Genomic DNA, 27,096 nt, shown 5'->3' with positions numbered 1-27,096 from the left:
CTGGTAGACAGATGGCCTTAAGTTCTCCTGCAAAAGGTCTTGATAAACTTGGGAATTCATTTTTCCTTCAATGATAGCAATCCGTCCAGGCCCTGATGCAGCAAAGCAGCCCCAAACCATGATGCCCCCACCACCATACTTCACAGTTGGGATGAGGTTTTGATGTTGGTGTTCTGTGCCTCTTTTTCGCCACACATAGTGTTGTGTGTTTCTTCCAAACAACTCAACTTTGGTTTCATTTGTCCACAGAATATTTTGCCAGTACTGCTGTGGAACATCCAGGTGCTCTTGTGCAAACTGTAAACATGCAGCAATGTTTTGTTTGGACAGCAGTGGCTTCCTCTGTGGTATCCTCCCATGAAATCCATTCTTGTTTTGTGTTTTACGTATTGTAGATTCGCTAACAGGGATGTTAGCATTTGCCAGTGACTTTTGTAAGTCTTTAGCTGACACTCTAGGATTCTTCTTCACCTCATTGAGCAGTCTGCGCTGTGCTCTTGCAGTCATCTTTACAGGATGGCCACTCCTAGGGAGAGTAGCAGCATTGCTGAACTTTCTCCATTCATAGACAATTTGTCTTACCGTGGACTGATGAACAGCAAGGCTTTTAGAGATACTTTTATAACCCTTTCCAGCTTTATGCAGGTCAACAATTCTTAATCGTAGGTCTTCTGAGAACTCTTTTGTGCGAGGCATCATTCACATCAGGCAATGCTTCTTGTGAAAAGCAAACCCAGAACTGGTGTGTGTTTTTTATAGGGCGGCTGTAACCAACATCTCCAATATCATCTCATTGAATGGACTCCAGTTGGCTGACATCTCACTCCAATTAGCTCTTGGAGATGTCATTAGTCTAGGGGTTCACATACTTTTTCCACCTGCACTGTGAATGTTTACATGGTGTGTTCAATAAAAACATGGCAACATTTCATTCTTTGTGTGTTATTAGTTTAAGCAGACTGTGATTGTCTATTGTTGTGACTTAGATGATGAACAGATCACATTTTATGGCCAATTTGTGCAGAAATCCATATCATTCCAAAGGGTTCACATACTTTTTCTTGCAGCTGTAGATCGATCAATTTAAAGCGTAACTCCACTTTTGTTGTGAAGAAAACATTCCCCTCTGGGTGATCTCTGTACATTATAAGGATCATATCAAATGTTGTTGCAGATTCTACCTTTTGTTATTCTCAAGAACTCCCTCTGTCTTTGTCTGTGTTCCTGTGGGAAAGTGAGTCTAATGGGAGTGGTTTCATAATTATAAATCAGCAGTGCAGCCTGCAGGGCGCTAATGAGGAAAGCTGCTGGGCCTTCCCTTTAGATGTGTTCCTATTGGGAGTATCTCACCAAAAATGACATTTTTGTTGTGGGGAATGCCAGAAATCTGACTTGAATCTTAGGCAGACTTCTGGGAATATCAGTGAGCCAATCACACAGGAAATGATGTTTCTGGGGTGTGGTCAGTACACATTCTGTGTACAGAACAGCTCCAGGTAGCCATGTTGCATTACATTTTCAGAAAATTACAGCGGCTGCAGATTGAAAAGGAAAGGTCATTTTGAATAACATTCAATTAAAATATGACTTGTGTCGCAATTGTATATGCAATACTATTTTTTCTTTATTTGCTATTTTTTTCCCCTTGAAAGTGGAGCTACCCTTTAAGTATAACCAGCCTGTTAGTATTTTGTTTGTTCGATCACTGTCCATGACTATAGCCGGCAGGAATGATCATTGTCTTCTGACAGGAGGGAAACCTCTCGCTACAGTAGCACAGTGGTAGGGATTCCCCCATCAATAATGACTGTTATGATGGGGTAATCAAGCAATTTTCTTTCCTTCAACCTGTGGTAAGGGAAAATTATTCATGTAGCATTTACCTTCTGGAATCCATCTGCCCTTAGTTTAGACATGCATGCAGGAGAGTGTGCTTTGCTAAAAAAAAAAACCCTCTCCCTCCTCTCCTGAAGACTCCTGGGATGTATGACATAATTTGCCTAGGCAAGAAACCAGGAAGTAACTGAAGAAATGGAGAAACCTCAAAATCATAGTATAGGGTGTCCTGCTCATAATGGATAAATATGGTGGCTTATGGTGAACAGGGTGTGTGGACCAATAAGAGTCTAGTTCATTTTTTTGAACAAGATAAATGGAGTGGGGAGTGAAGCCGCTGGAGAGACTAGAGAAGCCAGAGCCGCAGCTGCTGGTGTTCAGTCAGAGCGAGAGATCCGTATCTTCAATGATGGGATCTGCCATGCAGGGAGGGAGGGGCAGCCTGGAAGCACCGGGAGAGTGTGTATGTGCTCTGGAATGTGTTTTCGGAAGAACTGGAACTGGTCTGACACTGGTACAGATATTGCTGGCTGCACTGGTGACACGGTACTGGTGCAACGGTGATCAGGTACTGGAGTGACAGTGATCAGATACTGATATGACGGTGACACTGGTACAGATGTTGATGGCTGCACTGGTGACAATGTACCAGTGTAAAGATGACAAAGTACTTGTGTGACAGTAACACCGGTACAAATGTTAATGGCTACACTGGTGGCACTGCATTGATGTGACAGTAAGCAGATACTGGCTTGCCGGTGATCAGGTACTGGTGTGACGGTGACACTGGTACAGATGTTGATAGCTGCACTGGTGACATGGTACTGGTGCAACGGTGATCAGGTACTGGAGTGACAGTGATCAGATACTGATATGACACTGATACTGGTACAGATGTTGATGGCTGCACTGGTGACACTGTACTGGTGTAAAGATGACCAGGTACTGGTGTGACAGAAACACTGGTACAAATGTTGATGGCTACACTGGTGACACTGCATTGATGTGACAGTGATCAGATACTGTTTTGCCAGTGATCAGGTACTGGTGTGACTGTGACACTGGTACAGATGTTGATGGCTGCACTGGTGACAATGTACTGGTGTGACAGTGATCAGGTATTGGTTTGACAATGATTGGGGTACTGGTGGGATGAAAACACTGGTATAGTTGTTGATGGCTGCACTGGTGACACTGTATTGGTATGGCGTTGATCCGGTATTATTGTGATGGTGATCAGATACTTGTGTGACTGTGGTACTGGTACAGATGTTAATGGCTGCACTGGTCACACTGTGCTGATGTGACAGTGATCAGGTACTGGTTTGATTGTGATCAGGTATTTTGTGTGGCAGTTACACTGGTACAGATGTTGATGGTTGCACTGGTGTGATAGTGATCAGGTTCTGGCATGACAGTAACACTGGTACAGATGTTGATGGCTGCACTGGTGACACTGTACTAGTGTGACAGTGATCAGGTACTGGTTTGAAAGTGATCAGGTACTGGTGTGACAGTGACATTGGTGCAGATGTTGATGGCTACACTGGTGACACTGTACTGGTTTTACAGTGATTAAGTACCGGTTTGAAAGTGATCAGGTACTGGTGTGACAGTGACACAAGTAAAGATGGTGATGGCTGCATTGGTGACCCTGTACTGGTGTGAAAATGATCAGGTACTGGTTTAACAGTGATCAGGTACTGGGGTGACAGTAACACTGACACAGCTGTTAATAGCTTGACTGGTGACACTGTAATGGTGTGACAGTGATGAACTACTGGTTTGATGGTGATCAGGTACTGGTGTGATCGTGACACTGATACAAATGTTGATGGCTGCACTGGTGACACTGTACTGGTGTGATGATGACACTGGTACAGATGTTGATGGCTGTACTGGTGTGATAGTGATCAGGTACTGGTTTGAAGGTGATCAGGTACTGGTGAGACAGTAACACTGGTACAGATGTTGATGTACCAGTGTCACTGTACTGGTGTGACAGTGATCATGTACTGGTTGATGGTGATCAGTTATTGGTGTGACAATGACGGTAGTAAAGGTGTTGCTGGCAGTACTACTGTAGTGACACTGAGAAAGAACTGGCTAGCAATCAGGGACAATGAATGGCAGCATTGGTATGTGACCGTTACACTGGTGTAACTAGCAATCTGCAATATATTATTTTTTTATGTCTGACTTCACGCATTCGAAGCACTTTACTTATTTATTTACTTGCACTGATTTCGCATGGACTTTTTTTGAAGATTGTTACATTATTTGTGCATTTTATATCATTATTTGTTTGTATTGATATATCATCTCATTATCTATTTACTTGCACTTTGCACATTGGATTCTCAAACTTTTTTCTGCAGTATCTGCACAATTTTGATGCACATGATCACTGTGTAGTATGCGATTCATGGTGATTGAAGAGTTTTACCTTGTTAGTTGTGCTTTATTTTATTCATCCATTTATTTGCATTTTTGCACATGGTATTCTCAGCTGTTCTTGTGATATTTGCACAATTTTGATGCACATGATCACTGTGCAGTATGCGATTCATGGTGAATCAGAGTTTTCTTTGTTATAATATTCAACATTTATTGCTAATGAGTTTTACTCATTGAGAAATCAGCGCCGATTTATTCTTTATTTGTTTACATGGTATTGTGGTGACACTTTAAAATTGGCAGCTCTTTACTCCCCATATATTTATATTTAGTATTCATCTACACATACTCTGAACACCTTCATCTCATTTACTTCAGTGGTAGCGCATTGGTCCCCCATTTTTAAATACGCATAGAATAAAAGAAAAGTAATAATGCAGATAACAGACAACTGCAGACCCCCAGGAGGCCGGCAGCTAATGTTTTGCACAAAAATGAGTAGCACATATATGAGCAACCTTTGAGGAAGTCTGGTACGGTAGCAATGTGTCAGAAGGGCGAAGCTTCATAACATTGTCATCTTGAATCACTGGTTTGTTACTATTGTTGTATTAGTCTGTGAGAGCTCTCTTAACCACTTGCAGACAGCTGCCATAGTTATACTGCAGCAGGTCGGCTCTGTTACGTGAAACGACATACATGTACGTCATTCCATGTAGCAGTTAGTGGGGGCGCTCATACACCGCAGGAGGCGCACGCACGCGCTGATTGGCTAGAGGGGGAGCCAATCAGCGGGTCTGGTGGGCGCGATGTCCGCCGGGCTCCTGCGATCGCTCCCCATGGAGACAGAAAGGCGGGTCTGCCGATATAAACATGCCAGACCGCTGTTCTGTCAGTGATGAACACAGGGATCCTGTGTTCCTCCTATTCAGGAACACAGGTCTCTGTGTTCATCCAGTGAATACAACCCCCACACAGTTAGAAAGAACCCCCTAGGCACACATTTAACCCCTTCCCTGCCAGTGTCATTAGTACAGTAACAGTGCATATTTTTAGCACTGATTACTGCAATAATGTCACTGGTCCCCTGAAAAGTGTCAAAAGCGTGAGTTAGGTGTCCGAACTGTCCGCCACATTGTCGCAGTCCCGCTAAAAATCACTGATCGCCGCCATTACTAGTAAAAATAATAAAATAAAAAGGACATCTTTCTCCTAGTTTGTAGACGCAATAGCTTTTGCGCAAACCAAAGAATATACCCTTATTTTGGATTTTTTTTACCAAAAATATGTAGCAGAATACATATTGGCCTAAAATGATGAAAACATTGATTTTTTTTTATTGGGAATGTTTTGTAGCAGAAAGTAAATTGTCGCTTTTTTTTTTTTCTAGTTTATAGCGCAAAAAAAAAAAAAATCGCAGAGATGATCAAATACCACCAAAATAAAGCTCTATTTGTGGGAAAAAAAGGATATCAATTTTGTCTGGGTAAAACGTAGCACGACCGCGCAGTTGTCAGTCAAAATAACGCAGTGCCGTATCACAAAAATTACATGGTCATTAAGGGGGTAAAACCTTCCGGTCCTTAAGGCCCCTTTCACACATACGGTCCGTTCAGTTCATCAGTTCAGTCACATCAAAATGTATTAGTTACTCATCCGTTTTTCCGTTTACATCCGTTTTTCGTCCGATCCGTTTTTATGACGGATGAAAAATAGGGCATTCATCCGTTCAAAAAAACGGACATTGACGGAAGCGGATGAAAACCGACATTGACGGAAGCGGATGAAAACGTCCCAATACCGTAGAGATGCATTGATGTCTGTTTTTCATCCGTCAACGGGGTAGATGAAAAATAGACAAACGGACAGTATGTGTGAAAGGGGCCTTAGTGGTTAAAGTGATATCCTATGGGCTCTTTCACACGAATGATCCGATCAGATCCACCTGTCAGTTTTTTAGGCGGATCTGATTGGATCCTTCATGCATCCCTATGGGGCAGCGGATGTCAGCAGAGACATGTCCGCTGACACCCGCTGCCATCCTCATCTGATCCTGTCCGTGAAATCCGGACGGATGGAAACCCTATTTTCAGGTTCAGGTTCCCCCATAGAGGGCAGCGGGGCTCTGAAACCTCCCTCTCCGCACACAGAGCTGTCATCTGCCTGCTCAGCAGGGATCAGTGTATCGATCCCCCGCGAGCAGCATGGATCCGCCTACGGAGGCGGACCGTGTGAAAGTAGCCTTAGAGTGTATGCCTTTTGTTATTTTAATAAAATGTTATGGTTTTTTACTATGGGGCTTCCCTCTACTCGTCCCCTGAGTGCCTTCTAAAACGAAGATCCTTATATGAGGAAGTGGTTGGCCATAATTCCTAAAAGGAACATACTTCAAGCACTGTCTAACCTCCATTAAACATAGTAAGGTCCAACATATAAGGTGAGGGTACACCCGTCTGTGCATAGCGGTGGTGTTTTTCACAGATCTCGGACTGAATTTAAAGTCACGGTGAGGACAATATGATACATTGTGGGATTTCTATTTGTTAAGAATACATTTTGTGTTACTTTATTCACTATTGGATTTAAAGATACATTTATTTGTTATATGAAACTGCTATGAACAAATATTGTTCACACTTAAATTATTGGTGGCCAAACATGCATTTTATTTAGTGATGTGTTATGCGCATATAGAACAAATAGAAGGGAGAGATAAAAAAAAGGGGAGCAGGGTTTTGGAGAGGTTCCCCACAGAGCTAGAAGAAGGTCAGGCTAGCAGGGTGCAAGGAAATTAAACACTTGCCTACTGCGGACCTAAACCCCCTTCCTGCTCGAGCAATATCCTCTGATGATGTCTATGTGGACGATACGCGTCAGGAGCTCGCTATAGAACTTCCATCTTCATGTTTTATTGCCTGTAACCATGCGAACATTGTAAGTGCAAGTCTTTTTTTTATTAAAAGTTTTTTAGCAGTATTACACTATGTGCACTCTTATTTCTGGCTTTCATGTAACCTGGCTGTAATCTGGCTATGAGAGACTTCCATCCCTCTACAAACTACTGCATGAGCCTGAATTCACATCCATGGTCGTTTATATAGGAGGAACTCGGATCAGCTTTAAAAGCCCATTTGGTCTTGCTATATGGCAATGTAGACCCATTGGACCTAGTGAGCTCCCAATTCATTTGTTTATCTGGTGATGGGATAGTTCTTTTCACTTTCAAGATATATGGTGTTCACCGTCAAGATAGGCACTGACAAGGCGGCACTGATGGCACTGATAAGGCGGCACTGATAAGGTGGCACTGGTGGGTACTGATAGGTGGCATTGATGGGTGGCACTGAGGGGTACTGATAGGTAGCACTGAAAGGCACTAATAGGTGGCACTAATAGGTGGCACTGATGGGCACTGATAAGCACTGGTAGGTGACACCTGAGACATACACTTCCTCAGACAGGAGGAGAGACAGCAATTCTCTCCCTCCTGGGACTCTGCTCCCACCAAAGACACTGTGTCACACGCTTCCCCCAAAATTATACCCACTCCCAGAATCCTTTGCAGCATATTCTGCCTTCTGGGGTAGTTACAAGCTTGGATGTGTCCCCTGATTGGGCTTCCTCCACTGCCCTATCAGAAGCCTCTAATAGAGCCAGTGGGGAGACTCCCCTCTCAGGAGACACACTTGGAAACTATGACAACCTACATAGCAAAAAGAAACATGGCCCTCCTGTTAGGCAGACAAGGCCCACTATGCATTTACCTAGCACCTACCTGTAGGGTGCTACATTTGCATTTTTGAATACTGAAATTTTTATTAAAATCAGCGCGATTGGCAGCCAAGTAAACCGGAAGTGACGTTGTGACGTCGCTTCCAGGTTACTACATCAGAGACCGGATCAAAGTCACATCCGGCTTTGTTCAGGACTCCAACCAGCCGGTGGGACAGGAGACCCGGGCAGAGCCGTGGAAGGCGGCGGGAGGAGGGAATGTCCCCTCCTGCTCTCTGGGATAATGCCCAAGCGGCTGTGAGTCGCATTGGCTGTTATCTCCTGAAAGCCAACTGCCAGCCAAAAAAACAGTACTGGGTTGATGCCTGCAGCTACAACCACTTCTGCAAGCCAATGTACAGGTACGTCGGTTTGCGGGAAGTGATTAAACCATGGTTCCCATTCCCATACTCGGTACTGGGTGCACCCTGGTATTCTTGTAAAGCAGCTCAGATGGGAAAGAAGCAAGAAGTCAGAAAATGATGTATATGTGTGAACCCATGGGTAGTCCACCATATAAGTGTGCCTCATCTTGCCCTAGGGGAAAAGTGGTTTGTTAGGGATAGGCAATAAGGATAAAATTGGGGGCATCAGTTTATCTGAGTAATATATTGAAACCCATACCTTTAAGCTGGACATCTTCAAGTGATTCAAAGATGAGATGGACTTTTTGGGGAAGCCATTACAAGGCTGTAATATCAAGAGTGGCATGCAGTAAGGAGAATTGTGAGATTTAGGCAGCTTGGTAATATTTGGTTATATTTGGGAAAAGTGAAAAGTGCAGTATGGGTGACCCTAGGTCATTTATTAGCCCAGATGAAGGAGAGGATCCAGTTCTGAAGAAAAGAAAGAAAGAAAGAAAGAAAGAAAGAAAGAAAGAAAGAAAGAAAGAAAGAAAGAAAGAAAGAAAGAAAGAAAGAAAGAAAGAAAGAAAGAAAGAAAGAAAGAAAGAAAGAAAGAAAGACTCCGATTGGTAACATACAAAAGTGGTAAAGGATTTTTGAAAGGACAGTAATTTTATTGCAATAATGCGGCCTATCCACAAGAGGGGTGAAAATTTCCAAGCTTGCATGAGGGAAGTGAGAGTGCGTAATAGGGGGTAGTAATTAGCTTCAAATAGGGAATAATAATGGGAGGGCAGCTTGACACTAAGACAATATTAATTCCTAACTATAATCTGGCAACATGTTCAGTTGTCAAAATTCAGCACTGTCTATTACAAAGACACAAAGCACACACACACGATCTAAAAAAGTCTGCTATTGTTGTTAAAGGGAACTTTTCATTAAGATATACACAGTAGGGTCACTATGAATAGAAAATGAACTAATGATTCATCTAATTTGTTTTCAGAGATCTGAAAATATTCAGTCATAATTACTTTCATTACAGAAACATAAAAACTAGAACGCTGTTTAGTTGTGTGTACCCTGCTGGGAGGTAAGGGTTAACTCTGTTGGCCCAAATTTCCTGGGCTTTTTAAAGAAGTACTGCCCTCTGCTGGGGCAAAAACATAAGAGGGAGGGAGCCCCCTCCAAAAAGCCCAGCGCTCCAGTGAGCTAGGAGGGGGCAGAGCAGAGAGCTGTTGACTGACAGGCAGCGGCTCTGCCCGGGGAGCTGTCAGAACCGAGCGATCAGGGGTGTTCGATCACTCGGTTCTCAGTGTAGAGACGCAGGGGGACAGATGCAGCATTGGAGTGATGCTGTTCTACCTAGGGATTAACTGCTTGCCGACTGCTCACAGTATATTTACTGCGGCAGTCAGCCCCTCACAGGCAGAGCGACGTAGGGCTACGTCGCTAGCCTGTGAGGCTCTGGGGAGCGAGCGCGCGCGCGCGGAGGCGCGCGCGCGGTCACGGACCCCCCCGCACGTGTGACCGGCGGACCCGATGTCCGCCGGTCACTCGGTGATCGTCGGGGGAGAGGGAGAAAGTCAGGCGGCTTGTGTAAACAAGCCACCTGTCATTCTCCTCGGTGTAAAAACACTGATCACACGGTTCTACAATGTAGAACCGTTGATCAGTGTCCCTAGAGCTCAAGCCACAGCCAATCACAGTAAGAATCACGCCCCTAGGGACACACACAGCCCCTCCCTCTCAAATAAAGTTAACCCCTTCACTACCAGTGTATTTTTACAGTAACAGTGCATATGTATAGCACTGATTACTGTAGAAATGTCACTGGTAACCCCAAAAGTGTCAAAAATGTCAGTCAAGGGTCCAATCTGTCTGCTGCAATGTCGCAGTACCGCAAAAAAATCGCAGATCGCCGCCATTACGCGTTTAAAAAAAAAAACAACAAAAATGACAAAAATCTTTCCCTTTGCTAGTAAACGCGATAACTTTTGCGCAAACCAATAAAAATACGCTTTTTGCGATTTTTTTTTTTACCAAACATATGTAGCATAACACAAATTGGCCGAAAATGTTAAAAAATTTTGATTTTTACATTTTTTTGGGGGGAATTTCATATAAAAAAATGTGAAAAATATTGTTATTTTTGCAAAATTTACGCTCTTTTTTTGTTTATAGCGCGTGATCAAAAAATCGCACAGGTGATCAAATACCACCAAAAGAAAGCTCTGTTTGTGGGAAAAAAAGGACGTCAAATTCGTTTAGGTACAGCGTCGCACGACCGCAAAATACCCCCAGGTCGTTTAGCAGCCAAATCCTCCAGGGCTTAAGTGGTTAATAATACTGGGAAAAAAAACACAGCCATGCATCTCCTTTAAGAGAAATTTTACTTTGAAATTAATTCTCCAACGTGCATAGAAAAAAAAAAAAAAAGGATTTTTTTTCTTGCACAAGATTTGATGGAAGTCATCAGAGCTTCACCTCATTTTCTAAGCTAATGTAAATTTCCATTGCAAAGTAAACAGTACTATTTGCCTTAAAGAGGTTGTAAACCCTCTCTAATAACTTGTACCTACAGTATCTCACAAAAGTGAGTACACCCCTCACATTTTTGTAAATATTTTACACGATGTCAGCATTGTCCTGACAATTGAAATTCTAGCTCCAGCCTCCCTTTTGCATTGCATAATATGGGAAGCATATATTGAAATATCTTTAGAGCTATGTAAGTAACTAGATAATTGCCATCATCCCTGACATAACTTGTAAAGAAGAGGTTGGTCCCTCAAACCAAGAAAAATTGGGATTGTGCAGGCAGTGGTATTGTATATAAAATAGTATTTATTAAATCATCAAGAGTAGAAAGAATAATTTCACATTCATACAAGTGTTGTACATTATAAACAGTGGCAGCTAGGCCGCATGGTTCTATATTACCTTGGTGCAGGTGTGGTGATTCCCGATGCTGAACTAAGGGTTCCGACGTGTTTCGACTTAATATCAAAAATTGCCTTTTTCAAGGTAATCACCAAACTCAGATTGTGCAGAGACTCCTGTGCGAGGATTGGGGGGGAGCTTCACCCGGGGGGGGGGGCCTCTAGGGCTGCAGCAAGATCTCAGGAAGAGATCAGCTTGGGGGCTTGGCACTGTTGTGTAGAGGATCCCAAAACTGCTGGGATGTCACTGTCCCATGTCCTGCTGAGAGGCTGAGTAGAGGTGGAGATTATCCTCAAAAAGGAGGGGAGGTACCGGTCTTTGCCTTGTAATTAGAATGTGTGTGGGGTTCCTGGAAGTTGTCCAGAGTCCCTCTTAAAGCCAGTAAAGCTTTTTGTTAGAAGGTGGTTAACGTATCAATCTCTCTCAGTGGTGTCCTGATCTCCCACTTCTCCTCCTGACCTCCGAGACGTTCACTCCCCGCCGTCTGCTAAGGATTCCTCAGCAGATCTTGGGAGGAGTGGGCTCGATCGCCGCCAGCCTCCCGCTATCTTGTATTGTAAATGGTGCAAGTTTAGGAGATATTTACAGTACCCATACAGTATCTCACAAAAGTGAGTACACCCCTCACATTTTTGTAAATATTTTATTATACCTTTTCATGTGACAACACTGAAGAAATGACACTTTGCTACAATGTAAAGTAGTGAGTGTGCAGCTTGTATAACAGTGTAAATTTGCTGTCCCCTCAAAATAACTCAACACAAAGCCATTAATGTCTCAACCGCTTGCAACAAAAGTGAGTACACCCCTAAGTGAAAATGTTCAAAGTGTCAATATTTTGTGTGGCCACCAATATTTTCCAGCACTGCTTTAACCCTCTTGGGCATGGAGTTCACCAGAGCTTCACAGGTTGCCACTGGAGTTCTCTTCCACACCTCCATGACGTTCACGGAGCTGGTGAATGTTAGAGACCTTGCGCTCATCCACATTCTGTTTGAGGATGCCTCACAGATGCTCAATAGGGTTTAGATTTGGAAACATGCTTGGCCAGTCCATCACCTTTACCCTCAACTTCTTTAGCAAGGCAGTGGTCGTCTTGGAGGTGGGCTGCTGTTATCACTGGTCTTTGTTATTAGTCATTTACTATATTAGAATTTTTATATTTTTATATTGTTCTTAAACTTTGACCATTAGTGTACATCAGATCAAAATGAGGGACAAATGAGGAGGGAAGAGGAGAGGAACAAAGGGACTTTATTTCAAAAGAGGGACAGTCTCTCCAAAACAGAGACAGTTGGGATCTATGCTTTAGCCCTAAGCACTGAAAAATGCTAAACAAGTAATCAGAATTTAGAGAAGGATTTGATTTTCTTTGTTCTTTATCACTGTCAGAGATAATGCTTCCCATATTATTATGCAATGCAAAAAGGGAGGCTGGAGCTAGAATTTCAATTGTCAGGAAATTGTTGACATACACATTCAATCTCGTGTAACAGGTTTGGCCAGTAGCCCCAGCTTGTCCCAGCCCCTAAGTGAGAATCTTCACCTTCCTGTACACTCATGTTGCCTGATCACAGAGCCCATAAAGCTCACTGCATCTACGCAACAAGCAATGGAAACGGATTTCTCAATTTTATAAGATATTATTTATTAATATACTATTGGATTTTGTCAAAATGATTTCAGAAGCCCCCAAACTTGAGGAGCCTAAAGATCTTATTACCGCATCATTTAGGTCTGTCTCCCCAGTGTTTACGAAGCCTATGGATTCACACGTTACTGAAAGGTATGTACATTTGCTTTCTATTTACCTCCTAAAATGTAATGCTAGCCATACACTAGCCCAACAATCGTTCCAAAATCTGTCATTTGGTGTGATCGTTCGTTTTTCATCCAGTTAATAATGGGCACAAATAGAAAATCATTTTTAACTTTTCAGTTTGGAAAATTCTGCCGAACAAACGGTAAATTGAAAGGTTAATGTGTTTCTCGGCCAAACTGTTTGCACTAGGGATATGTGACAAATTGAATGAAAAATGCCCATTTAACGATTTATTGTTCGAAATTCGGTCTGCTCTCACGGACGATTTTTCGCTTTTTGAAAATGAGTTTGAACGATTTTTTGGGTAGTGTATGGCCAGCTTAAGTCTATCAGAACTGGTTTATTACAATGGAGCAATAAAAAAAAGGCACACCTACGAGTTATCTGTAGCAAAAAAAAAAAAAAAATCATATCTAATCTTTTATTACTACAAAATTAAAACAACACATTTGATTTTTTATGAAGTATCTGCAACTTTGCACCCGTTTTCCCTTTTTACAGTTCTATGTTATTAATATTTAGTTACCACAAGCTTTGTTTGGAATATAAGTAAGTTTACACTATTAACATAGCCATGCCCAGAATAAAATATGAATGATTTTAGCTACAATTTCTTTGAATGTGGCGATTGAATAAAACAAATTAAGAAACTAGTATCTGTCACAGCCTGGCAAAGTTTGTCCAATTCTTGAATAATCCGTGCTTGGGATGCAGAACTGAGCCGAAACAAGCTGATTCCTCCTGGGGAGAACAGCTAACAACACAATGAGTAATGGGTGTGCATGTTGGGTGTATTGGGGATTGTGAGTATCAAGGTGTACATTTAATAAACGGTGTTACTTCTTGCATTATCACCGCTCTCTAAATACTATCTAACACCGCCGATTTTTACTCCTGCTTTGAGGCTGTTTAATAAAGTGTGTAGTGTTAACTCCAGGTCTGTGATAAGCGGTGTTAGCTAGCAGCGCGTTATCACTGTGTAAGTCCTGGTTCACACATATGAGATGTGGGAACCCTGCGAATCCACTCCCGCATCGCACTCAACTCGCAGGCAGTTCACACATATGCGAATTGTTGGGGGTGTCAAAACAAAGTTAACGACAACCACAGATCAGTTCGCATTTCGCAGTGCGAACTGTCAGTTCGGACATAAATCAGATCGCATAGGTACGAACGCATATATGTGAACCGGCTCTTAGAAAGTGAAAGGAATGTGGGGAAGGTTTAACTAGCTGCACAACAGCCATCCTGTGTGGGAAAACCTATGATCTGCAGTAAAAGGATTGTGAATATTTCTCAGAAATGTTTAAGAATTAAAAAAAAAAAAAAAAAAAACACATGCAAAAGCACATACAAACCCTGACTAATATTATAAAGTATATATATATATATTTTTTACACTACTATTCCCCTACCATTCTCCACTCTAAAGGATTATAGGTTAATCCTCTGAACCTAGTTATGGGGTTGAAATATAACCAAAAAAAATGTAAAACTGTTACACATCCATTTGCGATCTGCACCGGGTATTAATAGAAAGTTAATGACACCCCAAATGCAGGTTGCAAACCTGCCCGCACAAGATCGCATTGGTACAAAAGATCTGGTTACAGTGTGATTTAAAAAGTAATGCATGCACTACTTTTGGAGCAGTGAGGTATGATTTTAGCCCATTCAAAATGAATGGTCTGAAATCGCAGCACACAGAACCACATGTGAATAGCACAGGAGCTTACAGGTCGCTCCTGTGCGATTCATGTGTAGGTATAGTATGAACCAGCCCTGAATGGGCTAAAATTGCACTATACTGCACCAAAAGTAGTGCATGCACTACTTTTTAAATGGCACTGTAACCAGATGGCATGGTACAAAAGTACCATGCGATCCGGTGCGGGCAGACGCACTTCATTTGTACCCTGCATTCGGGGTGTTGTTACCTTTCTGTTGACGCCCACTACAGATCACAAATGGAGTGCGTTTTGCATGTGTTCTGAATCGCACAGGAACTCACAGTGCATTTCTGTGTGATTCATGTGTGGACATGGTGTCCCCTGCACTCAAATGGTGCATGTAGGCCAAAGAGGCATTGGCTATAATGTTAGCATCCAAAGTCTTGCTGCCCTCTCAGGATGATGGGTATCCACACAAACTGAAAGCAAAAAAATAAGAGAAGGGCACAGCGACCTAGTGCAATACCATAAAATATTTATTAACAAAACTAATTAAACATCTTTAAACATCTTTATCAAGAGGTCCGGTCCATGCTGCTGGGTAGTATATATAGATCTTATTAGCCATTTGCAATCATGGCTCTTAGAAAGAGGGTTCTCCCTCGAAACGCGCTGGCCTTATGGACACCTTCAAGTTTGCCTGTCACTATTAAGCATCACGGTCCCGTGGTTTCTGGACAGCTGAAGGAACTCTCTTTTTCGCTTGTACATAGCATACTCTTGTGAGTAGTTTGTATGTTGTGTTTTAAAAATTTGTTTATAAATATTTTATGGTGTTGCACTAGGTCGGTGCGCCCTTCTCTTGTTTTTTGCTTTCAGATGGTGTGAACCAGCCCTTAGAGTACATATTAATCCTACATGTCAGCTACCAAGCATCAGTCATGCTAAGGCTCTGCCATTATAGATGTATGATTTGTGAATGCTGCAGACCTCGGGTTCCAGATGAACACATACCCTGCAGCCTCTAATAGTGTTGTCCTAAGCAGTTACTGACCACAATGAGCAGTAAAATTCCTCTTCTACTCTGAAAAAAGGCTTTAACACCTGGTCTGACTTGGTGTTAAATCCAGGGTATATAACACCAAGTTTACACCGGTGTTAAGACTTTTCTGAGCTTACACAGGTTATTAACCACATCAGCTCCAGAAGGTTTTACCCCCTTAATGACCAGGCCATTTTTTGCAACACTGCGTTGCTTTAACTGACAATTGCGCGTTGTGTAACTCTACCCAAATACAATTGATGTCCTTTTTTTCCCACAAATAGAGTTTTCTTTTGGTGGCATTTGATCACCTCTGCGGTTTTTAGATTTTGCGTTATAAACAAAAATAGACAATTTTGGACAAAAAAAAAACAATATTTTTTACTTTCTGCTATAAAACATTCCAAATAAAAAAATATAAAAAATCAAATTTTTTATCAGTTTAGGCCAATTTGTATTCTGCTACATATTTTTGATAAAAAAAACCCCAAAAGCATATATTAATTGGTTTGCACAAAAGTTATAGCGTTTACAGACTATGGGATAGATTTTTGGACTTTTTATTTTTTTCTGTTGTTTTTATTAATAATCAGCGATTTTCAGCGGGTCAGCAACATTGCGGCGGACAAATCTGACTAAGTGACACTTTTTGGGGACCAGTGACACCAATGCTAAATAATATGCACTGTTACTGTATAAGTGACATTGGCAGGGAGCCTAAATTGTGCTTACTAACTGTGGGGGGGCTCTGTGACAGGCACACAGAGATCGGTGTTTCAGCTTAGCTTAGACACACAATCTCATTGTGCCTGTCTGACAGGAGAGTCGCCTGCTTTGTTTACATAGCCAGGCATCTCTCCTATCAGTTTCTCTGAAGATTGTGGGAGGCCGGGGGCGATCGCGCCGATCCTCCCACGGTCTGGCTCCGGCTGTGTGGTTTCGTGCGCACCGCAGAAAGCACATGCACATAATCATGTAGATCTACGTGATTATGCGCAGCCGAGTCGCTCTGCCACAGTAAATCTGCTTGGGGTGGTCCGCAAGTGGTTAAACAGGTACATTCCTATATTAACACTCTAGCTAACACAGAGACAACACAGTAAAGTGAAGAGAGGAGATATTTGGTTCCTACCTTAGCTAACACACTTTATTAAACACCTCTTAGGAAATTACCACCCATCTTCTCTGTGATAAAGCTTAACACCACTTAACACTTGCATAACACCCAAATGTACACCAAAATGTGAAATGACAAATACAAGTGCTGTTATTGTTGACTCCCTGAAAAATACTACCTACTTAGCTGTTCTGCAAATCCACTAGCTTAAAGACTTTCTGAGTCACTGTCCCAAAACAAAATTGGAGATCAGGAGAATCAATGTGTAGCACCCTCCTAGACAGGTGCTAGGTAAAGCATTTGTTTTGCTCCGTCTGCTTATCAGGGGAGCCTGATTTTTTTAGTTTTGCCTGCTCTCTGTGCTCAGTGTGCATTCATTTGGTCTGAGGGAGTGTCCCCACTGCATCCAATAGGGAGGCCTGTTGGACAGTGGAGAAAACCTGGCCAATGAGGCAGGGGGCCTTTGGCGGGAAGCAGAGTCCCAGGAGGAGGGTGATGGCAGTCTCTCCTCCTGTATGCTGAGGAAAGTGGTCACAGGCAGTCGGTCTGGTGAGCCAGGTGTGGAGCTGAGCCAGAAAGGTCCTGGAGAAACTGACAGTGGAGCTTAAGGCAGAGCTACCTGGGATAAATAGGGTCCATGAGTACCAGGGGGCTTGCCAAAGGGTTTGCCAGGAAGGGGACCACTCCAGTGAGGTCATTGGACAGAAGGTCAGCACACACAGTCAGTGATAAAATGAGGTGCCAAGTAGAACCCTGAAGAGTAATCTACCAAGTAGTTTGCCTTTCAAATACTTCACTTCAGTGGCAGGGTGAAGCAGCGGCCTTGCCGCATTCAACATACATAGAAGTCCTCAAGATTATGCATAGTTTGCTAAGTTGGAGTATCCCACTCATCCCTTCTCCCATCCTATCATAAAATAAAAACAACAAAAAGCAAATCCCCTGGACTGTTTACTGACTGAGCCGAGAATCTAAAGTACTAAGAATTTACAAGTCGTTGCTATGGGTAACCCAGGGGAATCTGCTTTAAGCAGCTCCCATGGGAGTAGTGCTACAAATGAAATTACAAAATTACTTCCCTGTATATTTGTTTCAAGTTAGTGACCTAAGGTATAGAAGTAAGAGGATTAGCTTTGCAGCCAAGCATTAACATGTTCAGAAGAGTACCACAATTGCAGCCTTCATGTTTCTTTAATGACAGATTGACATAGAATTGAACAGAGGCGTACCTAGGGTCTCCAACGCCCTTGGCAAAGAGCTGTATCTGCGCCCCCCCCCCCCCATGACCATGCCAACCTCCCCCCTTCCTCAATATCCCCCCCCTTGCCATCTCCCCTCTTCCTCAATATCTCTAGCCCAGCCCCCTTTCCAACCTCCCCCCCTTACTCAATATACCCTCCCACCCTTCCTGAAATCTACCTATGCAATCCTCGTCCCACGCAGCACTCACAGAGCCAGCTGTCCAATAAAGGGCTATCCTTACTTGCCTCCATCCCTGCCGTTTTGCTTGTCATGGTAGGGGAGCGGAGGGGGGCGTCCGATGTCTGGCGTGCTGTCTGTGTCATGCTGAGCGCCGTGTAGTCACGTGACAACCCGCGCTCCTACGCAGACCGCGAGGGGGAGGTGTTCCCCCTGTGTACTGTGCAGGGCTGGTGCAAGGATTTTTGACACCCTAGGCCAAACCTCATTTTGCCACCCCCCCTTCCCCTCAATTGGCCTCGCCCCTGACTCCACTACCTTTGCCCTGCCCATGTATACAGTGGAGACTACACAGACCTACCTTGTTCCCACTTTCACCTACCTAACCACTACACTGACCTACCTAACCACTACACTGACCACTAGACTAACCTATCTAACCACTACACTAACCTACCTAACCACTACACTGACCTACCTAACCACTACACTGACCACTAACCTATCTAACCACTACACTAACCTATCTAACCACTACACTGACCACTACACTAACTTACCTAACCACTACACTGACCACCCTAACCACTACACTGACCACTACAGTGACCACCCTAACGACTACACTGACAACTACAGTGACCACCCTGACCACTACAGTGACCACCCTAACCACTACACTGACCACCACACTGACCACTATAGTGACCACTAACCACCCACTACACTGACTACTATACAAACAGACCTCACACACAACATTCCCCCCTCCCTTCCCCAGTACAATGCACTTCAATGGATCCCCCTTACAGAACAAGCCGGCTCAACTATACAAGAGTAACCTGTATCCGCTGTAGTTGCTCTAAACCAAAAAAAAAGAAACAAGAAAAACAAAAACAGAGATAAAGGTGGACTGCCTAAGGATGACCTCCACATAAATGATTCAATCTATAACAGTGACACATGCGTCATAGCATTTAGCCCCCAATCCTACTGCCCAAACAAGGTGTACATGGTAGGCCCGTACCTCCTGCCTCAACCTTAACAAGCGGCTGTCACTCCACCTAGAATCCTGTTCGTGACTAGTTGAGTAGGAGCTAGCCCAGGAACATCAAGTCACGGAGCCCAAATGCGTTAAAAGTTCAATACGTTGCCCCTGTGTTTACTGTATATGTAAGGTTTTCTCTTAGCAATACCGCGTTCACTTCACTCACCCATTTAGCATGCGTGGGCACCACAGAAGATATCCACTTCCTTGCCAGCAGCTTCCTGGCAAGAAATAGAACTCTGAGGATGGCAGTGTGGACGCCAGAAGTATACAGTTCCTTATCTAACCACCCAAGAAGGCACAATTTGGGATCCATAGGAAGAGTGAGATTGCAAATGGAATTGATGGAATGAAAAACTTCTGTCCAATAACGGTTCAATTTGGGGCATTTCCAAAGCATATGCAGCAGGGTCCCCGTGTGGACTTTACATCGAGGGCACAGAGGAGAGTTCCTCCTGTGCCAACTATGCAATCTCTGAGGGGTACGATATGTGCGGTGCAGAATAAATAATTGCGTGAGTTTTTGCAACAATGACAGGGACACCTTAAGGACATTATCAAGGATACCCGCCCATTCCTCCACAGAAATAGAGCCCAAGTCCTCCGTCCAACCATCCCTACACTTAAAGGTCATAGCTTTAGAGATCTGGGCCATAAAACTGGAGTATAGCGAGGAAATCTGTCCTTTCTTTACTACCGACTCCACCAAACGAGTAAGAAGGACGGGGTCACAAAGTCCCCAGGAGGAGTCTCTGGCTTGGAATTGGAAAAAGAAGGAATTAGGGAGTCCAAAGTCTGCTCTAAGCGTTTGAAAGTCTTTAAGAACCCATCCCCGATACAGTTGTGATATGAATCTCACCCCACACCTGTCCCATTCTATAAAATTCTGTAATTTAGCCAGTTCAGGACAGTTAGTGTTATTAAACTATTACTTGTTTACTTGAGATGGCCATAAGCTTCAGTTAATACAAGCTTAGCTGTCCAAGGCTGGTAGAGTATTTTAAGTCTTCCACTGCCCTAGTATTTCAAACTAATACATGTACAGGGAGACCATAGAGCATAACAACAAAAGTAAATGTGCCCAGTTGGGGAACAGGATGGTGTCTCACATCACAGGCAGCAGATTGCAAGCAGTCCTGTAAGTTCAGGAGACCTGAAACACTGTCCCTGTCCTAAGCAGCCCAGCAAAGGTAAACAAATTATATGGAAAACCAAAAAAAATATTATATTGCAGCTTAACGATCCTTAGATGTGGTGGCTGCATTCCTTTTAGGTATTATCATTTTTTTTAGGCTTTCTGTCCTTTATGTTAACCTGGTGATCCGGCCAATAATTCTATTATTTTTAACTTCCTTAAACCACAACTACAAAGTAAACCCACTGATTTAACTATTTCCCAAAACAGTTACATTCAAGGCATGCCAGGAATGATAACAGTTACAGTAACTAGTGTGTTCATGTCAGTTCTCAAACAAACTGTCAAGCCAGTAACGGAATAACCAGGGTCGCAGCATTCGCACTTGCGACTGGGCTCTGGTGTTCCACCACTGTAGGGGCTCTGGTGTTCCACCACTGTAGGGGGGCCCAGCCGCCTGCTCACGCTGGCTGCCACCGCTGGCTGCCACCACTGCTTCTAGGCAATAATCAGAACATAAGTCGTAAACTGTGGGTGCCGCCCGCCACCGCTAATTACAGGCATCATGTCAGTCTGGACAGTATACATTCACTGTTACTGGTACAGTGCTCAGCCCATTCCTCCAAGCAGATCCATGTCGGGTGGAGGAGAAAGTCAACTGATCAGCTGATGGGCCAGTAGAGTGAAGGGGGAGGAGCTCTCCCCTTTGTGAGCCAATGTGAAGACAGAGTCCCCATGTCAGGAGAGCTGCGACTGGAGGCACTGTGCAGCCAGTCTGGGAGCACTGAGCAAGAAGGGGGACTGACTGAGAACAGGTGAGTGCCAGTGTCGCCATCCCATCCCCCACCACCATCCCTCTGCCACTGATCCCATCCCTCTGCCACTGCTCCCATCCCCCACCACAATCCCTCTGCCACTGCTCCCATCCCTCTGCCACTGCTCCCATCCCCCACTACCCTCCCTCTGCCACTTCTCCTATCCCTCTACCACTGATCCCATTCCCCACCACTACCCCTCTGCCACTGATCCCATCCCCCCCACCACCACCGATCCTATTCCCTCTCACCACCGCCACCGATCTCATCCCCCCCAATACCATCCCTCTGCCACTGATCCCATCCCCCCCACCACCATCCCTCTGCCACTGATTCTATCCCCCACCACCGCCACTGATCCCACCACCACCACTGATCCCATACCACCCCACCACTGCCATTGATCCCACCACTGCCACTGATCCCATTCCCCCACCACCACCACCACTGATCCCATCCCTCCATCCCACCACCACTAATCCCACCCCCCTACAATCACTACTGCCACTGATCCCAAGGGGGCACTCAGGAGAATGTAAGGGGCACACTGCAGGTACTGTTTTAGTACCTCCAGAGTGCCCCCTTATATCTTCCAAAATGCCCGCTAGTAATAATAAGGTTAGTGGCAGAACTACTAGGGTCTTAAAGGGTCGTTCTGGGGAAGTGACCTAGACACCCTTGATATCAAGGGGCTTGGTTGTCTTTGGTGTCTTGTTTCCCAAGGTAACATCCAGAGGTTCTGGGCTGTTTTATATAATCTGGATCCAAGCAGACAATGCAATAAAGGTGGCGTACTTCAATTTTCAGGTGGATCTAGAGTTTTGCAGTAGCAAAAGCCTAGATTGGTGTTCTTGGCAAAATGTCAGGCTCCAGCCTTGTCAGGCATGAGCATTACAGGTATACTGTACATCTTGGCAGGCAGACTGCATCTGACAGCAGTGCCTAAACCTGTGAGACTGATTTCTATCTCTGGAGTGATTCCAGGAGGTGTGTCCCAGGTAGGCAACTTCAGAGGTTGACTACAGGGCCCCTGAGGTCAAACTAAAGGCTAGGCAGTTTAGGTTTAGGTGCAGTGATCCTCTGGTTGGATGTTCCTGTGATTTTCAGTACTTCCTTTCCTCATTTGTCTTGCATGTTTGGAATGGAAAGCATTCCGGTGTTCCAGGCTGATCCAGGCAGATGTGGAACTCCAACCTAAAAGGGGCGCCGGACAGTTGTTCTGGGGGATCTACTAGATCAGGATCTTCTGTTCCCAAGGAATGTGTTTTGCCATCCAGCTTCAAGCTGCCTTGGACAGCTTGATAATTGAACCTCAAATTCTGGGACCAGGCATCATGAAATCTAGGAATCCCTTGATGCTGAGCAGGGAGGTCTACTTCATCTTTTGCTGGACAAAGGTGACTGTTCAAGACTGGTGACCTTGTCTGGTATGGAACCTTTCACGGGTTTAACATAAGACAAGGCTGTTAGAACCAAGTTCTCCATCTTGTTCGGGTTAGTTTCTATCGGTCTCCTAAAACAGGACATCCTTATTCAGTTCTTTGATCTGTATCCAGTTCACCCAAAGGAAGTTTCCATCTCTTGGTTGGATGTGGTCGGGATGGAAAGTTTATCTCTCAGCCTTTACCTTACTTTTGTTTTTCAAGATGGACCCTGTACAAATGCTCCGATTCCTAGCTCTATCATGTCAAGTCGACTCAGCAGACCATCAACCAACTCCATGGTCTAGGGTTCAGGTTCCATCCTGTCCTGACAAGATGCACCTGAGCCTTTGGCTGCAGACTACGGTTTCTCAAATCGGCAAGGCTGACATCTAGGCTTCTATCCTCACTTTCCGTGTTTTCTACAAGGGGCTTGAGGTTATTGTAGCTGGAATAAAACACTTCCTACAGGAGCATTTTGGTGCTGTCCATTGTCCTTTTTCCAACTGCACTGTCATTTATGGGGCAGGCTTTGGAGGCACGTTCCCTTGAGGGGGTGTGCTCTGGGGGCCTGTCCTGGGGATTTGAATGTTGGTGTGGATGCGGAGGGTATCGTGGACAGTGCTCAATTGCTTTTCTACCAGACGGACATTCGCCCTTATCTGAAGCCAGCTTCTGGTATAAAGTGGGGTACACACTAGTAGAAAATTCCCGTCCGAGGTAAAATCGTACGATTTTCGGCTAGTGTGTACACAACTTTCAGCAGCCGATGCTGACATTTTCAATAAAAAAAAGGAGGGACAAACACCAAAATTTTTATCGTCCGTCCCAAAACGACGTCCATGAAAAATCGGATACGAAAGACCGCGCATGATCTGAAGTTGCTGGTGACCCGGAAGTCTAGGAACAAATGTCCCAAAAAAAAAAAAAAAACGGACGAGAAATTTCGTGAACATTTATGCACTGTCAACTAAAAATGGTTATGAATGCTGAGCAAGAGAGAGAAAAATCGGAGGATATTTCATCCGATTTCCGTCAAGGGTGTACGGGCCTTGCCTTAAGAGTTATTGGGGAGGCTCTTTGAGCTGCAGGAAGTTCACAGCCTTGCTGTTATCATTGCATCAAGAGCCTGTGGGCATTTGTTTGCCTCTCACATAGTGAGATTGCTTTGTCCAACTTAGGTGACATACTCCTTCATTACATCCACATCAATGATGGCACACTTGCAAACATGTCATTAGCTAGCCATAGTAGCTATAACTAGCTCCTTAGAAACCAATCAGAGTCAATCAGGTTCTATTACAGTGCATTCTTTTAGCACTACTGATGGGCTTAGTAGTCCTCACTACATCTGTCTTTGGCAAGAAGTCAGTAGCTTACTCACTTTCTTATGACATAATTCGCTGAAGCTTCCCACCCTGATAGCTAGTTATTGATCTATCACATGTATGGTGCCATCAAAATTGTGTCATACTTATCATAATTTTCTTTTCCTGGTGCCTATCTATGGCAGCTTACTGAACCCACCCAGTTCGTTCCTAGCGATGTACAGGCAATGGGCTGTTGTGTTAACTTCTTATAGTTATCCACTGGTCCTTTGGGCGGAAGTAGGCAGGGCTACTATCACATGTATACTGCCATGGCTAAGACATCAGGAAAATAAAATTACGATAAGTATGATAAAATTTTCTGTTTTCCTGCCACGATAATTGCTTGATTCCCCTATCAACACAAAAGGTCAATACACAACTTTATTCAAAGATATATACGTTTTGTTTGTACATGAAAAAAAAAAAAAGGAAGACCTAAATAACTGTGAACATATCTATTTAGTAGACTATTTTTCTATTAGCACATTGAAGTTGGTGTTTGTTAAAATTTTGTTTTTCATGTAAAGTGACGGAAAACATGAAGAGAAGGATTCGCCTCGTTCACCTGTCGATGAATCGGTTCTCTTGCTTCTAGAAGAAAGTAGCAGGTAATGTTCTGGGAAAATTATATTCCATTTGCCAAATTGCCATGACAAAATTTCAGTAATCATACAGTAAACACATATTGTAAGGGGTTGCTCAAAGGATTGATAAAACAGAGTGTAAAATTGGAAGATGGTTTTGATTCAATTGTTCTCAGCCTTTCGATTCAGCTATATGCTTTGAGGTAAAATAATAAAACAATAATTTGGTGAGATCATGCAGAAATGACACGCTGTATTGTTTTATCTCAGTTGTTGAGACAAATCTATTATTAGCTTCCACTATACAGTCTTTCAGTGTAGAATTCTATGGTGAACATTAGATATCACCAAAATTGGCTAAAGGCAAAACATTCCAATGATTTTTGGCCTGGACCTGGTGATCAGTTCTAAACCAATTGCAGAATGTCCTGTGCCTGTGTAATGTAAACACAGGCACAGGAAATGATGCACTCTTCTCTTCTGGATCCCTTTCTGGTTCCAGCGTGAGAGAAGAGAGCATCAACTGTGAGTACACAAGCACTACACTGACACCAGTACACCTAGGCACACATCTAAGCCCCTGATCACCCCCCCCCCCTAGTTAACCCTTTAAATCACTGTCACAGTGTCACTATATACAGTATACAGATAATTTACTGATCACTGTATTATTGTCACTTGTGACTTCAGTTAGTGTGAGAGACAGTTAGTGGTAGTTAGAGGCAGTCCCAGATAGGTTTAGGGTACCTGCCATACATCCCCTAATAAAGATTTAACCCCCTGATCGCCCCCAGTTAACACTTCATTGCCCTATCACAGTGTCACTATTATAGTGTACAGATCTTTTTTCTGATCACTGTATTAGTGTCACAGGTGACATCAGTTAACGTTAGTTAGCGTCAATATAGGATAGGGACAGGTTGCCCGCCACATATTTAGAAATACATTGTAACCCTTTGATTGCCAGTGACACACACACATTAAACACCTCCATTACTAGTATAGTGTCTGAACGGATCAATAGCTTTGATCTGATCAGAACTATACTAGCATTCCAAATAGTTTAGTATAGTGTTCCCAAAACGCAGTGTTAGCAGGATCACCTCGACACCTGCCAGCACCTGTGTTTAGCCCCTCCGCCCATCCCCCAAGAAGTGCAGTATCAGCAGATTACTGTCACTTCCAATACACAGCACACTAAACCGCAGCGTTAGCAGAGTCAGGCCTGATCTCTGCTAGCACTATCAGTTACATTTTTTGGTAGCGGTTCAAACAGTCCTTGACAACCAGGTGCTTTTTTACCTGTGAGTCACACTGGGTACCGTGAGACTCGCATCAAATGTAGAGCTTTAAGGACACCGCCACTCGCTGTTTCTTCTTTAAGGGCTTTCTTTGCCCATGTTTATTAAAAGGAAACTCTGTACACAAAACAAGTGTTTCCCTCGCAGGGGTTTCAGCATTTTGAGTCCTCAGCAAAATAAATGATTATTCAGCCCCCCTGGCTTGAACTTGCAGCACTGCTGCTCTGGCCTTAACACTTCAGGCCCTTGTCTGTCTCCTACAGACTTAGCTCACCCAACTGGGTGCACACAGATATCAGCCTCGTGCTGCATTGACTCCTAGGCCAAACCTCCTTTCTGCCGGGGTGGAGCAATGAACCATGGTCAGGTCATTATTAAAAGCCCAGCACACACCTGATCAATTATTATGCTGGCTATACTGAATAGCTGGACCAAGGATTGGAGATTTCATCCCACGCGGATCACTTAGAAATCTCCAGGCTCCAGGTCCCAAACTTAACGTTTTAAAACACAGAGGAAACTGAAAAGCCAGTTTCCTCTTCATGTTACAAGCTCCCTGGAGCCCCTCAACCTGCCTGGTTGAGAATTCTGGGTCACGTTCACTTTTTAAACCCTGGCAGGGCCACACTCTGCCACAGTACCTATAAATGTATTGGCCAAAATGTCCAAACAGAGGTACACGAGTGAAGAGGCCTACACGATTCTGAGCATGACAGATGAGAGCGATTGGGAAGCCTCACTGTCAGAATCAGTCTCAGTATTTGAACCTGTAGACAGCAGTGGCACCCTGACAGATAGCTCTGATGACGGAGTAGTGGTCTGGCCCACCCAACCCCATTTTTCTGTTGCTGAGGTGCAACAATCGCAGGGTTCTTGTATGCAGCAGTGTCGGTACTAGTGCCACTCAACATTCTGGTGAACTGGCAAGCACCAGCGGCCTAGTACATCCTGGTCATAGTCAAACCAGCACTGCAGTATCACTTGGTGACATGACGAGTCCCATAAGTGCAGTTCAAGCTGGTGCAGTGGCTAGCACAAGTAGTGTCCCGCAGCCACCA

At 43.9% G+C, this 27,096-nt stretch overlaps 1 protein-coding gene across 1 annotated transcript in view; it reads left to right on the top strand.

The window, feature by feature from the left end:
- Positions 1–27,096, top strand: part of TRPV3 (transient receptor potential cation channel subfamily V member 3) — a 216,199-nt gene that overhangs the window by 89,233 nt on the left and 99,870 nt on the right. The window contains exons 19-20 of the mRNA XM_082247973.1: positions 12,883–13,080; positions 24,681–24,761. Coding sequence (XP_082104099.1) covers positions 12,883–13,080; positions 24,681–24,761 — 279 coding nt within the window. The remainder of the gene's footprint in view (positions 1–12,882; positions 13,081–24,680; positions 24,762–27,096) is intronic.

The sequence above is a fragment of the Pelophylax lessonae genome (assembly GCF_965119305.1).
Source record: "Pelophylax lessonae genome assembly, chromosome: 2".
Taxonomy (NCBI): domain Eukaryota; kingdom Metazoa; phylum Chordata; class Amphibia; order Anura; family Ranidae; genus Pelophylax; species Pelophylax lessonae.
The sequence above is the reverse complement of the archived record's forward strand: the minus strand, read 5'-3'. Positions and strand labels throughout refer to the sequence as shown.